This window comes from Schistocerca serialis, chromosome 2 (genome assembly GCF_023864345.2).
Source record: "Schistocerca serialis cubense isolate TAMUIC-IGC-003099 chromosome 2, iqSchSeri2.2, whole genome shotgun sequence".
Taxonomy (NCBI): Eukaryota; Metazoa; Arthropoda; class Insecta; order Orthoptera; family Acrididae; genus Schistocerca; species Schistocerca serialis.
The window spans coordinates 551,398,453-551,414,858 of NC_064639.1; the positions used below are offsets into that span (position 1 = coordinate 551,398,453).

The 16,406-nt window shown below is 39.7% G+C and overlaps 1 protein-coding gene across 1 annotated transcript in view; it reads left to right on the forward strand.

The window, feature by feature from the left end:
- The window catches only part of LOC126456201 (esterase E4-like), a 405,384-nt gene extending 389,486 nt beyond the window's left edge, over positions 1 to 15,898 (forward strand). Inside the window, exon 12 of the mRNA XM_050091955.1 lies at positions 12,458 to 15,898. Coding sequence (XP_049947912.1) covers positions 12,458 to 12,638 — 181 coding nt within the window. The 3' untranslated portion in view covers positions 12,639 to 15,898. The remainder of the gene's footprint in view (positions 1 to 12,457) is intronic.
- Positions 15,899 to 16,406: the final 508 nt, after the last annotated feature.

Genomic DNA, 16,406 nt, shown 5'->3' on the forward strand with positions numbered 1-16,406 from the left:
TCTCTTCCTCAGAAACGCTTTCCTTGCCATTGCCAGCCTACATTTTATATCCTCTCTACTTCGACCGTCATCAGTTATTTTGCTCCCCAAATAGCAAAACTCCTTTACTACTTTAAGTGCCTCATTTCCTAATCTAATTCCCTCAGCATCACCCAACTTAATTAGACTACATTCCATTATCCTTGTTTTGCTTTTGTTGATGTTCATCTTATATCCTCCTTTCAAGACACTGTCCATTCCATTCAACTGCTCTTCCAAGTCCTTTGCTGTCTCTGACAGAATTACAATGTCATCGGCGAACCTCAAAGTTTTTATTTCTTCTCCATGAATTTTAATACCTACTCCGAATTTTTCTTTTGTTTCCTTTACTGCTTGCTCAATATACAGATTGAACAACATCGGCGAGAGGCTACAACCCTGTCTTACGCCCTTCCCAACCACTGCTTCCCTTTCATGTCTCTCGACTCTTATAACTGCCATCTGGTTTCTGTACAAATTGTAAATAGCCTTTCGCTCCCTGTATTTTACCCCTGCCACCTTTAGAATTTGAAAGAGAGTATTCCAGTCAACATTGTCAAAAGCTTTCTCTAAGTCTACAAATGCTAGAAACGTAGGTTTGCCTTTCCTTAATCTTTCTTCTAAGATAAGTCGTAAGGTGAGTATTGCCTCACGTGTTCCAGAGTTTCTACGGAATCCAAACTGATCTTCCCCGAGGTTGGCTTCTACTAGTTTTTCCATTCGTCTGTAAAGAATTCGTGTTAGTATTTTGCAGCTGTGACTTATTAAGCTGATAGTTCGGTAATTTTCACATCTGTCAACACCTGCTTTCTTTGGGATTGGAATTATTATATTCTTCTTGAAGTCTGAGGGTATTTCACCTGTTTCATACATCTTGCTCACCAGGTGGTAGAGTTTTGTCAGGACTGGCTCTCCCGCGGCCATCAGTAGTTCCAATGGAATATTGTCTACTCCGGGGGCCTTGTTTCGACTCAGGTCTTTCAGTGCTCTGTCAAACTCTTCACGCAGTATCGTATCTCCCATTTCATCTTCATCTACATCCTCTTCCATTTCCATAATATTGTCCTCAAGTGCATCGCCCTTGTATAGACCCTCTATATACTCCTTCCACCTTTCAGCTTTCCCTTCTTTGCTTAGAACTGGGTTTCCATCTGAGCTCTTGATATTCATACATGTCGTTCTCTTATCTCCAAAGGTCTCTTTAATTTTCCTGTAGGCGGTATCTATCTTACCCCTAGTGAGATAGGCCTCTACATCCTTACATTTGTCCTCTAGCCATCCCTGCTTAGCCATTTTGCACTTCCTGTCGATCTCATTTTTGAGACGTTTGTATTCATTTTTGCCTGTTTCACTTACTGCATTTTTATATTTTCTCCTTTCATCAGTCTAGTGACTGATTTAATATTATTACACCCCTTCAGCAGAAATCCGTGTTCACACTGGAGTGCACTTTGTTGGTGTCAGCTGTTCCAAAATTTCTCTTGCCTGGTGGGACACTCACACACAAAATGCTCTTACTACCCATAATTATAGCAGATCCTTCTGAGAGGGGCCACACTTTCATTTGGTTTGCATGTCTACTGAGTTCTAAAACCCTGGCTCTCTAGCAAGATTCTTTGAATCATGTTTTTCATCTCCAAAGCTGATACTCTCTATACATGCCACAATTTTATCAAGGTCAGCAAAAGAACTAGGTTTATCACAGAACAATACATATGAATGATCTTTGGGTCTCTTTTCTTCCAAAATGTTATTCATGGCTTACGTTTTGCTTATGGTGGCATGGATCTGCTCAATATACTGTGCAAGTGTCTCACCATGGGCTTTCATGTGAAAGCAATGCTGACTCACAATATCTTTCCCACCACAACTAAATAACTTATCCTGCATAATCTTCTCACATAAATCCTTCAAAATGCATCTATTATACAAAATTATTCTAATCATCCCACTCAAACAACACCAAGCTAAACAGTATAAGAACTGAAGAATCACTATATGAGCAATCTTAAGTGTATCTACATGTTTTTCCAACTGAACAGAGGATCTAAGTATTTCCTGAACATTGTCAATAGACAAAACCACTAATACCTTGGAGCATTGGTAAAATGGGAGTGGCTAACTTCTCAAATTGTTATTGTAGTCCAGCATGACCCCCCTCCCTCGACATTCTGTCAATTGAGGTTGTCCTCAAAATAACCCTCCATTCTAAGGCACTGGGTCTGACTTGCAATTGCACAGCTCTACTCTGTAATTTGACAATTCTGGAAGCCTATTTTTTTTTTGGTTTTAAGTGACTGTTAGTCTTGCATCAGTGACTGATTTGAACCTGAACATGATAAATCTGAGCATGGGGAGGATTGCTACACTCCAGGAAGCCAATATTCTCCTGAACACTGGACAGCATGGTAGCACAAACATATAGTATGGCACTTACTATGCCAGCATTGTCTGTAATGATTCACAGCAAACAACTGAAGGCTCCATGCAGCTGGGCACACAACTTGGCAATGCTACCTTCTCCCATATACCCACAACACATACTGAAGCTGCTCCCTTTTTTAATAAGAAATCTTCATCATGTCTCTGAGTTCCATTGCTGATGAAATGCACCTAAAACACATGCATAAAAAAGGAAAGGAAGGAAAATTGGGTTTAATGTCCCATCTACATTGAGGTCATTAGAGATGGAGCATAAGCCAGGACTGTGTCCAGGATGGGGAAGAAAATTGACCACGCCCTTTCAAAAAAACCATCCCTGGCATTTGCTTGGAGTGATTTAGGGAAATCATGGAAAGCTAAATCTTTAGTCTGGCTGTAGGTTTGAACCATCATTCTCCTGAATGCGAGTCCAGTGTGCTAACCACTGCACCACAATGCTCAGTCATAAGCATAAAGAGATAGAGTCTTCACATAACAAACTAAAACCAAAACAAACAAACTTAACTCATGATATAATTTTGGATTGCACCCAAAGGTAGTGAGCAAGGAGAACAAATTTTTATTCACTCAGGCCAGAAATGCATTAATCAAATTAAAATGCAAATAGCTGCCAAAAACATACAATTAAAACAAAACGTGCAGAAAGAGCCAGCCAAAGGTTTTGCAAGTAGCTGGCAATGTGCCTTATGAGAAGTTGGTGATGGCCACTAGTACAGGAGGTACTGCCTTACATGGCTCTCCATCTAAGTTCTTGCAACTGCTGGCCATTCTATAACATGTAGGAAGGTATTTGTTAAATTACATATAACAATTTTACTTGACATCTGTGCAAAATCTCTTTAGTGGTTTTTAATCCCCAAACATTGACAAGAACAAATAAACTGCTAGAAACACTGGAAATAAAAACCTTTTTACAATATAGTACACTAAAGGGCCAAAGAAACTGGTACACCTGCCTAATATCGTGTAGTGTCCCCAAAAGCATGCAGAAATGACACAACACAACATGGCATGGACTCAAATAACGTCTGAAATAGTGCTGGAGAGAACTGACACCATGAATCCTGCAGGGGTGTCCATAAATCCATAAGAGTATTAGGGGGTGGACATCTCCTCTCAAGTTCTGCTGGAACTGCCCAAATCCATTGGAATGCACAATGGACATGAATGGATGCAGGTGATCAGAAAGGATGCTTACGAAGTGCTATCTAAAATTTTTGGGACTGGTGCTGCCATCTGTTGAAAACCTTACCTTTGGACTAATGGTCACCATCACCCTCGGAGTAGTTCCCATCCACAGGTACACACCAGTCCCAGTGCTTCTGCCACTGGTAAAATGTTTTCTGGAAGTCCTGTTCTTTGAGGGTGTTTCTCACCAACAGCAATGCTTCTTGAATCCTCTCTAGAGTGTTGAACCAATGGCCTTTCAACTTGAGTTTCAGTTTTGGGAATAGCGCGAAGTCGCAAGGTGCCAAATGTGGCGAGTATGGTGGGTGGGGTACAACCGCCATGTTGTTTTTTGCCAAAATGGTCCTGGTGAGCAAGGACATGTGACAGGGCGCATTGTTATGATGCAGCAGCCAGTTCCCTTGATGCCAAAGTTCAGGCTATTGTCGCCACACGTTTTCATGGAACCATCGCAAAACGTCACAGTAGTACAGGGAATTCGCTGTTTGGTTGGGTGGGACAAATTCTTTGTGCACAATTCCCTTGGTACCAAACAAAATGATGATCATGCTCTTCACCTGTCTCACTTTTTTTAGTCTTGGAGGGCCCCGTCTCTTCCACTGGAATGATTGTTGCTTTGTCTCTGGGGCATAACCATAAATCCGGCTTTCATCTCTGGTGATAACCCATGACAAAAAGGTTGGATTATCAGATGAGGTCTGACGAGGGTCTGTGCACACTTCAACATGCTGTGCCTTCTGATCGGCAGTCAAGATCCTTGGCACAAATTTTGTGGTGACGCAATGCATACCCAGTTCATTGGTCAACATTCGTTGACATGTCCCATAACCAATACCTACTTCATCCACAAGGTCTTGAATGGTTTGACATCGATCCGCATGAACCAATTGTTGAAGTTTGGCAACAATGTCTGGCAGTGTGCGGCTAACGGGCCTTCCAACATGAGCATCATCTTCGACATCTGTATAGCCGGCCCCGAAGCGAGCGTGCCACTCAAACACACACGTACGGCTCATACTCTGCCCCCAAACACCTGTTGAATCATTGCAAGGGTCTCTGTAACACTTTTTCCGAGAGTCACACAGAATTTGATACATACTCACTGTTCTGTTCGTGGCTCCATTGTAAAATCACCACACACCAAACACAGATTATTAAGGAAATCACTGTGGACATGCAACACGTTCTCCCAGCTGAATGCCACTCCACACTCTGACTCATCAGCTATGCAGCTCTCGCCATCTGGTGGTGCAAAGATCTAGTACCCCTACTTTCCAAATGGCAGCACCAGTCCCAAAAATTTTGGATTCTACCTCATATGTATGTGTCACCTCTCAGAGTCATATCTAGATGTATCAGGGGCCCCACATCACTCCAACTGCACATGCTGCACACCATTATAGAGCCTTCACCAGTCTGAAACAGGGTCCATGGATTCATGAGGTTGTCTCCATACCCATACATGTCCATCTGCTACATAAATTTTGAAATGAGACTAATATGACCAGGCAACATGTTTCCAGTCATCTGCAGTCCAATGTCAGTGTGTTGATGGGCCCAGGCGAGGCATCTACATCTACATCTATATCTATACTCCGCAAACCACCTTACGGTGTGTGGCGGAGGGTACTTATTGTACCACTATCTGATCCCCCCTTCCCTGTTCCATTCACGAATTGTGCGTGGGAAGAACGACTGCTTGTAAGTCTCCGTATTTGCTCTAATTTCTCGGATCTTTTCGTTGTGATCATTACGCGAGATATATGTTGGCAGTAGTAATATGTTGCCCATCTCTTCCCGGAATGTGCTCTCTCGTAATTTCGATAATAAACCTCTCCGTATTGCGTAACGCCTTTCTTGAAGTGTCCGCCACTGGAGCTTGTTCAGCATCTCCGTAACGCTCTCGCGCTGACTAAATGTCCCCATGACGAATCGCGCTGCTTTTCGCTGGATCATGTCTATCTCTTCTATTAATCCAACCTGGTAAGGGTCCCATACTGATGAGCAATACTCAAGAATCAGACGAACAAGCGTTTTGTAAGCTACTTCTTTCGTCGATGAGTCACATTTTCTTAGAATTCTTCCTATGAATCTCAACCTGGCGCCTGCTTTTCCCACTATTTGTTTTATGTGATCATTCCACTTCAGATCGCTCCGGATGGTAACTCCTAAGTATTTGACGGTCGTTACCGCTTCCAATGATTTACCACCTATGGCATAATCGTACTGGAATGGATTTCTGCCCCTATGTATGCGCATTATATTACATTTATCTACGTTTAGGGAAAGCTGCCAGCTGTCGCACCATGCATTAATCCTCTGCAGGTCCTCCTGGAGTACGTACGAGTCTTCTGATGTTGCTACTTTCTTGTAGACAACCGTGTCATCTGCAAATAGCCTCACAGAGCTACCGATGTTGTCAACTAAGTCATTTATGTATATTGTAAACAATAAAGGTCCTATCACGCTTCCCTGCGGTACTCCCGAAATTACCTCTACATCTGCAGATTTTGAACCGTTAAGAATGACATGTTGTGTTCTTTCTTCTAGGAAATCCTGAATCCAATCACAAACCTGGTCTGATATTCCGTAAGCTCGTATTTTTTTCACTAAACATATGTACGGAACCATATCAAATGCCTTCCTGAAGTCCAGGAATACGGCATCAATCTGCTCGCCAGTGTCTACGGCACTGTGAATTTCTTGGGCAAATAGGGCGAGCTGAGTTTCACATGATCTCTGTTTGCGGAATCCATGTTGGTTATGATGAAGGAGATTTGTATTATCTAAGAACGTCATAATACGAGAACACAAAACATGTTCCATTATTCTACAACAGATTGACGTAAGCGAAATAGGCCTATAATTATTCGCATCTGATTTATGACCCTTCTTGAAAATGGGAACGACCTGCGCTTTCTTCCAGTCGCTAGGTACTTTACGTTCTTCCAGCGATCTACGATAAATTGCTGATAGAAAGGGGGCAAGTTCTTTAGCATAATCACTGTAGAATCTTAAGGGTATCTCGTCTGGTCCGGATGCTTTTCCGCTACTAAGTGATAGCAGTTGTTTTTCAATTCCGATATAGTTTATTTCAATATTTTCCATTTTGGCGTCCGTGCGACGGCTGAAGTCAGGGACCGTGTTACGATTTTCCGCAGTGAAACAGTTTCGGAACACTGAATTCAGTATTTCTGCCTTTCTTCGGTCGTCCTCTGTTTCGGTGCCATCGTGGTCAACGAGTGACTGAATAGGGGATTTAGATCCGCTTACCGATTTTACTTATGACCAAAACTTTTTAGGGTTCTTGTTTAGATTGTTTGCCAATGTTTTATGTTCGAATTCGTTGAATGCTTCTCTCATTGCTCTCTTTACGCTCTTTTTCGCTTCGTTCAGCTTTTCCTTATCAGCTATGATTCGACTACTCTTAAACCTATGATGAAGCTTTCTTTGTTTCCGTAGTACCTTTCGTACATGATTGTTATACCACGGTGGATCTTTCCCCTCGCTTTGGACCTTAGTCGGTACGAACTTATCTAAGGCATACTGGACAATGTTTCTGAATTTTTTCCATTTTTGTTCCACATCCTCTTCCTCAGAAATGAACGTTTGATGGTGGTCACTCAGATATTCTGCGATTTGTGCCCTATCACTCTTGTTAAGCAAATATATTTTCCTTCCTTTCTTGGCATTTCTTATTACACTTGTAGTCATTGATGCAACCACTGACTTATGATCACTGATACCCTCTTCTACATTCACGGAGTCGAAAAGTTCCAGTCTATTTGTTGCTATGAGGTCTAAAACGTTAGCTTCACGAGTTGGTTTTCTAACTATCTGCTCGAAGTAATTCTCGGACAAGGCAGTCAGGATAATGTCACAAGAGTCTCTGTCCCTGGCTCCAGTTCTGATTGTGTGACTATCCCATTCTATACCTGGTAGATTGAAGTCTCCCCCTATTACAATAGTATGATCACGAAACTTCTTCACGGCGTTCTGCAGGTTCTCTCTGAGGCGCTCAACTACTACGGTTGCTGATGCAGGTGGTCTATAGAAGCATCCGACTATCATATCTGACCCACCTTTGATACTTAACTTAACCCAGATTATTTCACATTCGCATTCGCTAATAACTTCACTGGATATTATTGAATTCTTTACTGCTATAAATACTCCTCCACCATTGGCGTTTATCCTATCCTTGCGGTATATATTCCATTCTGTGTCTAGGATTTCGTTACTGTTCACTTCCGGTTTTAACCAACTTTCCGTTCCTAATACTATATGCGCACTATTTCCTTCAATAAGAGATACTAATTCAGGAACCTTGCCCTGGATACTCCTGCAGTTTACCAGTATTATGTTAACTTTTCCTGTTTTTGGTCTCTGAGGACGGACGTTCTTTATCAACGATGATAATGTCCTCTCTGGTAAGCCGTCAGGTATTTTATCGTTTCGCCCAAGGGGGGGTCCCTCTAACCTAAAAAACCCCCGTGTGCACGCCACACGTACTCTGCTACCCTAGTAGCTGCTTCCGGTGTGTAGTGCACGCCTGACCTGTCTAGGGGGGCCCTACAGTTCTCCACCCAATAACGGAGGTCGATGAATTTGCAACCATTATAGTCGCAGAGTCGGCTGAGCCTCTGGTTTAGACCCTCCACACGGCTCCAAACCAGAGGACCGCGATCGACTCTGGGCACTATGCTGCAGATATTAAGCTCAGCTTGCACTCCGCGTGCGATGCTGGTTGTCTTCACCAAATCAGCCAGCCGCCGGAAGGAACCAAGGATGGCCTCAGAACCCAAGCGGCAGGCGTCATTCGTTCCGACATGTGCTACTATCTGCAGCCGGTCACACCCAGTGCGTTCAATAGCTGCCGGAAGGGCCTCCTCCACATTACGGACGAGACCCCCCGGCAAGCACACCGAGTGCACACTGGCATTCTTCCCCGACCTACCCGCTATTTTCCTGAGGGGCTCCATAACCCGCCTAACGTTGGAGCTCCCTATAACTAATTAAGCTTTGTGTCATGCAGTCATCAAAGGAACATGAGTGGGCCTTCAGCTCTGAAAGTCCATGTCAGTGATGTTTCATTGAATGGGTCACATGCCGACAGTTGTTGATAGCCCAGCACTGAAATCTGCAGCAATTTGTGGAAGGACTGCACTTCTGTCATGTTGAATGATCCTCTTCAGTTGCCGTTGGTCCAGTTCTTGCAGGATCTTTTTCCAGCTGCAGCAATGTCAGAGATCTGATGTTTAATCAGCTTCCTGATATTCACAGTACACTTGTGAATTGGTCACATGGGAAAATCCTCATTTCATTGCTACCTCAGAGATGCTGTGTCCCACTGCTCATGCACTAACTATAACACCACATTCACACTCACTTAAATCTCGATAACCTGCCATTACAGCAGTAGTAACCAACTAACAACTGTTCCAGACACTTGTTGTCTTATATAGGCCTTGCCAACAGCAGCACCATATTCTGCCTGGTTACATATCTCTGCATTTGAGTACACATGCCTATACCTGTTTCTTTGGCACTTCAGTGAAAACACACTAGTAAAAGGCAGCAATTTACATTTAACATGCCAATAAAATAATAATCTGAAGAGTAAAACAAGGCAAACTAGCTTTCTTTTAAGGCTCTCAGAACCTCAGCAACCCTGTGAAAGCCATTAAGACTTTTAACTTAAAATTCAAATAGTTAGCTAGCAAGGATTTTAAAAACTAAGAAATTTGATAGTAACAAGAAATTTACAGTTTTGGATAAAGATCATGGAATTTGGTTTCAGTAACACACAATATACAGTAAAACAAATTGAAAGGAATTCTAAAGCCAGAAACACATATTAAAAAAGGGAAATAACTTGTAAAACTTTAAGCAACAAAACATGCCTCAGTTAACTCAAATTCTCGGACCTGCACTGGAACACATGGAGGAGAATGGCAGATGACAAAACAATGAAGTTGGTGAAACAAGGGACCAAGCAAACTCTCCAAGCCAAGTTGCCACAGGCATGCTTTCCAGAAGGCACAAATGTTGGGAAATATGTTCACCAACTTCTCTTCCTTCTGTATCACCCAGAGTTTGACTGGGTGGGCCCAGCACACTTCCACTGAGAATGCATCAGCCCTTCCAACCAGTACTTGCAACTTATTGTGTCACTTAGACCAATGTGTATTATAGCCAAGTAGCATCCAGCCAGAATGTTTGCTTCCTCTTGTGGCTCAGCACTACCCCTATATGTTGTGGTGGACCAGCACTGCCTTTTCCCATCTGCTATAGTCCAAGATTGAAAAACAGAATGTGTCAAACTGGCACAGCAAGTCCTTTCAAGCCGTGCAAGTGGTCAGGCCACATTCCCAAAAAATGAAGATAATGGAGGCAACTGTGGAGAAGCAAAGAGAGCAAATAAAAGAAATGGAAAGAGAGACAGAGGGGGGGGGGGGGGGGGGGGGGGGAAGTGTTGGGCCCTGCCCACTCATCTCTTATAGGGTGCCTAAAGGATGCTGCTTTCTCGGATAGCTATACAACAATTCAAACAAATCACATTAATGGTTTTTTATTACAATAAAGTAGATTGACAATACTTAACTTTGGTTTGCAACAAGTTGTTGCAAGCAATGGGCAACATGCAAATAATCAATGTCCTTCGCTGTAGACAATGTCCATACAAAAAATTAATGTAAGGCACAAGTCTCAGTATAACAGTTAGGATGATGCTCTTCTCTGGCCTCTTCTAATCCTGGGTCTACTAATCCGTCTTCTACTGCCCGGCCGAGGCTGGCAGGAGGGGTATTTATATTCTCTTCTTGTAGAAGCCGCTCCCTGTTGTGGTGACATCCTTGTGAGAATGCTATTGGCTGACACTGTCTCACAGCCTTCTCTGCTCTTGCGTTCTTCATTTTTGTGCTAGCACTTTTCATTATGCTGGAACAGGAAGGAGATGGGCAGACAGAGGAGAGAGAAGGAGTTGGAAAGAAAGAAGGTGAAGAGAAGATGTACAGAGGGAGGGGAAGAAGGAAATGGACAGAGAGAATGGAGAGAAGAATAGAGAGAGAGGGAAAAGGTGGAGATGGTCAATGAGAGGGTGGAGGAGGACATGGAAGAGAGAGGGGGAAGAGAAGATGTGTGGTGTATATGTAACATATTCTTTTGTGGGAAAATCCACAGGTAAAAAACTGGATATTTCCTGTAGTTGTGCATGCTTCTAAAGCTCTGTTCATTCCTGATTTGACAGTTAGCACCTTCTGTTGTAAATCTCATTTTTATCTTCATTTTCCTTTTTTCTTCCTTCATTTACTGCATTTTCATATGTCCCCCTTTCGTTGATCCAATTTAATAACTCCAGTGTTATCCAAAGATTTCTGCTAGATCTTGTCTTTTTGTGTGTTTGATCCTGTGCTGCCATCATTATTTTATCTATTCTTCTTCTATTGTTTCCTTTCCCCTGGTCCAAGGCCACGTCTTTCTATTTAGTTGTTTCTATTGTAGTGCACCAGGAATATCCAAGTGCAGACACAGTTTCCTTTCACCTGAATGCAACGTAATAAACATTTGTATTTATGTTGTTTGTTTCCAAACAAAAAATATTTGTTGAATCATACTGGCATCACTTTATTAGATAGTCACTTTCCCTACCTGTTTTATCATTTTAAAAAATTATCCAGTGCTATGCTCAGTGATAGACAGTTATTATGTGCTAATGTCCTACAGAACACTGTAAATATTGCATCAAAATTATGCCATTTTGCTTCAAATATAAGCTGGATATTGCACTAAAATGATGCCATTTCTCTTCAAATGTTAGCCATAAATCACACTAAATTATGCCATTTCTCTTCGAATGCATGCAGTTATGCAAATAACTGCAACAACTAGAAACCAGTGTCGAGTATTATGATCAACTCATAAAACTGACACAGCAATCTGTTTACTGCTGCACATGTTCTTCTGGCACTATGAGTGCTATGTTGCTCATAGCACCAAGACAGTATTTTCTTTGAAATTGCATTTTGTGTAAGCATAGAATGTAAGGAATTTTTAAAGTGCAATTGTGGTGATGGCAATGTAGGTGTTGCACTATTAATTATAAAATTCAAAAATAACGTTTCAGTTTTTATATATATTAAATTAATATGTTCAGTTTAATTAGGATTACTACAATTGTAGGTCAAAAGCCTATAGGCTAGATGGTGGTAAAACAAGTGAGTATACCAGGAAATTTAGTATGAAAGTTTTTTTCTGTAAATGATCTGCAAAAGAGGCTATTATTCAGTAGATCTTTGGAGGAGAAAGTGAGATTTAAAGAGATAGGTAAATATACTTCCAATGTAAATCTGACAACAAGGGACATGGGATGAAGCCCACTGATTTGTTTACATAAGGCTGAAAATTTTTAAATACTTGCAAAATATTTTGATTAGCTTCTTAACTGTTCACAACCAGTCCATAAGCTTGAATACTCAGTCATAAAAATCTTGAAGAAGATTTACAACTATCTGTCAAAGAAATTGAAGAACTTATTAAAACCTTATAAAGCTTTCTTTCAAATATTCAAGTTATAAAAAATTAAAAATATTCATGCTTTTATTGGTATTAAATGTTTTCCTTTCTAATTAGATATTTTCATCATTTCGTATTCCCATATCAAGATTTCATGTAACATCAAATTTTCTTTCTAGATCATTCATGTAATCTGTAGCAATAGGATTTGAATTTCGCAAGAAATTATCAGTGTGAAGCAGAACTAAATTCTTAAGTTTCAGTTCTATGAGAAATATGTTTGAATTTGTTCCAGTGATCCAACATACGAACTAAATGATGTTGTGACAGAGCACTGGCCAGCCTACACATTAGAAGACCCTGCATTTGCAGACATTGGACAGGAACTGAAAATCAAAAGAAATATTAACAGCCAGTATTTCAATTTCTGGTGGGATACATACTATCCAGCACGTCTTCAATCTGCTAAACAATGAGTATCTAAAAACAACTGATGAAGGCTCTATTGCTTTTGATTGGTTAAGTTTCTCAAATTTCTCTCCATCTTTCTGTTCGCATTTCCTGGGTGGGTACTGTTTAAATGTTTCATTCGATTAAGATAGAAAGGAATGTGTTGCATTTGGTTATGAAAGGATATTCATTTCGCATTGAAAACCAGCACAAAAACAAAACAAAAAATCATAGAAATAAATTATTATTCAAATGGATCATCACTTTAGTGCTTCAGAAAACAGAATGACCTCATATGGATCACTGTTTAAATGATAAGTTCAAACCATCGTTTTAAAGGATTGTAAAAAACAAACAAAAACCATTTTGTTGGAGTAACTGAATTTGAAAAAAAATTGCACATTTTGCATGGAATATAGAACAAATGAGAGAGATAGAGCACACATTCATAACGGTGAAAGGTCAAGATGTAAAGTATGTGAAGTGCATCTCTTGGAAACCATCTAACAGAGATGTCCATGCTCGGATAATTTGGAATCAAAATGTTATTATTTACCAGTTGTAACAGATAAATTTCACCAAGTACATTATTAATCTTATTTTACATGTTTATAGTTACTGGAACAAAATTAATTTATGTAACATTCATGTAGTACAGTAGCACCTAACTGACATGACTGTTAGTACCAAGTGTTTCTGGAGCCCTTATTAGACAAAAAAATTAAGCTATGTATACTGACGAACAGTATCATAGTAATGTGTGTCATCAGTACAAGTAATAGGGGACATGGATTTAATGAATCTGAAATAACATTTCCAGATAGAAAGCACAACCATATTTTTTTAAAATGTAACTTCACACACAAAAAATTAAAATCATTGTAGAAAAGTAATTTTCAAATAAACTTTAAAGATTGAGGTAAATAATCAGCACAATGTCACATAAAACTTAAATTAGACCAAATGAAACTAATCACTTCATCACATCAATGAAAATAATCAATGTTTGAAAATATAAGCTATTTGGATGGATAAAAAAATCTATTCACCAAGTAGCAGCAGGAGGAAACACATATAAAGGATATGAAAATATGCAACCTTTTAGAACCAGTGGCTCCTCCTTCTGGTAGAAGACTTGAAAGGTAGAAAAGAGGGATGGAGGAAAAGGAATGGTGAGGCTTAGAACATGGGGAGACTTACGGAAAAGTCAAAAAGAATCCTGGGTCAAGGGAGACTTACTGCAGATGGGATGAGAAGGAAAGACAGATTGTTGGCACCAGACAAGATTTTAAAACTAAAAGATTGGACAACTTTTCGGTAACTCTCCCCATTTCCTAAATCTCATCAGTCCTTTAACTTCATCCCTCTTCTTTTACCTTCAACTCTTCTGCAAGAAGAAGAAACCATTGAATCCAAAACCTTGGATATTTGCTTATCTTTTATATGTTTTTTTCTCTTGCCTTCACTTGGTGAGTAGATTTTTTATCTATCCAGTAATAATCATTTTATCAGTAACTCCACATTCTGTGAAACTATATCTTTCCAAACTAAATTTTCAACTGACAACCTCCAAATATTGAACAAGATGTAATAATATTCAGATTCCTAACATATAAACAAATTTTAAGTACTCGGAACACATAAGATAATTTGATCAAAATCTCTATCTTATCATCAGGTGAACATAACATTAGATGGATGAATCATTTGAATACATTTATTTTCTTTTTTACAATCTGAAATCATTGTTTTTAAATAGTTATGGGCTTCCTTATTTCCGTTACATAAGTTGAAGTTTTGTGAGCTAGTGGACAGTGAAGGTCACAGCTAAGTCAACAGACTCTTACCTCATATCAAGAGACAGCTGCATAATGTCCTGTAGACAGAAACAGTTCTATTTTGAAAATTAGTTCATGTCACTCATAAGATGATATAAACTGAGTTCCATTTACAACAGAAAACATTTATGGCAGTGGCTGGAAGTATAACATCTTCTCAAGGAATACATACATCATTTACAATGTTTGTTAGTTAGTTTCATCATCCAGGGATCATGTGCATGATAAATTGTAATGATGTGGAATGAGTCATTTTACACTCACATGGCAAACTAATTTCTAAGAATGACTTTAATGTAGCAAATTCAGGGAAAGAGGCCCTGAAAGAGAGCTTAGAAGACACAGAGATAGTTTATTTCAGGTTGCACAGTTGCTTGTTGAGAATGAATGTGCCACTCAGAAAATACACACAATGAAAGTACTTTTAGTCAGTAACAAATGTCTAGAAAAGCTAATGTAAAACAAGGGCAATATGGTGACCATTTTCATTTCACATATTCATTAAACAGAGGAGGAGGATGGAACTGCACAAAATGAACATGCTTTGTGCATCATTAAGCAATTATGATTAAAAATGAAACCAGTGCTGGAATTTTCAAAACATATAGCAGACAAAAAACAACTATCCTCTTATCTGATCTGTGGATTTGTCTTAGATCATAGGTAATGGCATTCACAGGTCATTACATGATGCCATCCTGAGTGCACCACATTTAATGAAAGAACAGCTTGTTCCTTTCAGTATGAATATAGCAGTAATCTCTAATTTTTATTAAGGGACTAAAATCATTCCTGGTCACTATCAATTTAATTCACAGCTCGAACTAAGGGTAAGTGCAGTTCGCATCCAACATTCTTATTGTTTCTTTTGAGTCAGTTATCTGAAGCCATTTGATATGCTTTAAAGTTTTAAGAAAGACCAGGAAAATTACTGATCTCATACTTAGCTGCTGAATTAAATAGCTGTTTTAAAATGTCATGCTGATCTCATTGCCAAATTCTAATGGAGTTGATATGCAAAGGCTGTCATCAATTACTTCATTGGTATCCCACCAGGAATTGAACATGAGACTGTTGGGTGTGAAGTGTGAAACATAGACACCGCTCCATAAAGAATCAATCAAGTTAACAATTGTATCTCCAATTGTGTCTCATGTTAATAGCACTGACAGTAGAGTTAGCACAGAAATACTCCAAAATGCAATGGAGAGAACAAAACTTTTTGTTTTATATACTTCTATGAAGTTTATAAAGTACAATATTTGAAATGTAGCTCATCCACATGTGTTGTGTGCATTTCATGTATTAATGGATTATTAAATTAGAGTACAGCTTCTACCAAAGTGAAATTGTAATGCTGTGAAATGGCTGTGTAATATTACCTTGCATGTGAAAAACTAATATTTTTACAAATGGAAATAAAATATATTTATTTTTACTTTTCTATATATATTGTGAAGTTTATTGCCCAGTTAATTACTCATAAACTATTTCATTGCACACTTCCTAAAAAAAACTTTTCAGATCTTACATATGATGCTGGCCGCTGTGGCCAAGCAGTTCTAGGTGCTTCAGTCCGGAACCGCGCTGCTGCTACGGTGGCAGGTTCGAATCCTGCCTCAGGCATGGATGTGTGTGATGTCCTTAGGTTAGTTAGGTTTAAGTAATTCTAAGTCTAGGGGACTTATGACCTCAGATGTTAAGTCCCATATTGCTTAGAACCATTTGAACAAATGTTAAGAATATTAAGTTGTCCTTAACCTTCATCTACCCTTGTCCTCACTACAGGTGTGTCCCTCTCATCTTGGAAGTCTCAATGACCTGCCCTCTCTTGTTAAACTCCTCCAAGTTTTTCCCCTCTCCCCTCATGGAGGAAGGAACTGTTAGATCTGAAAACTAGACAACGTATCTCTTTTATGTTTATATGTATTTGTCAGCATTACTACACAATTAACC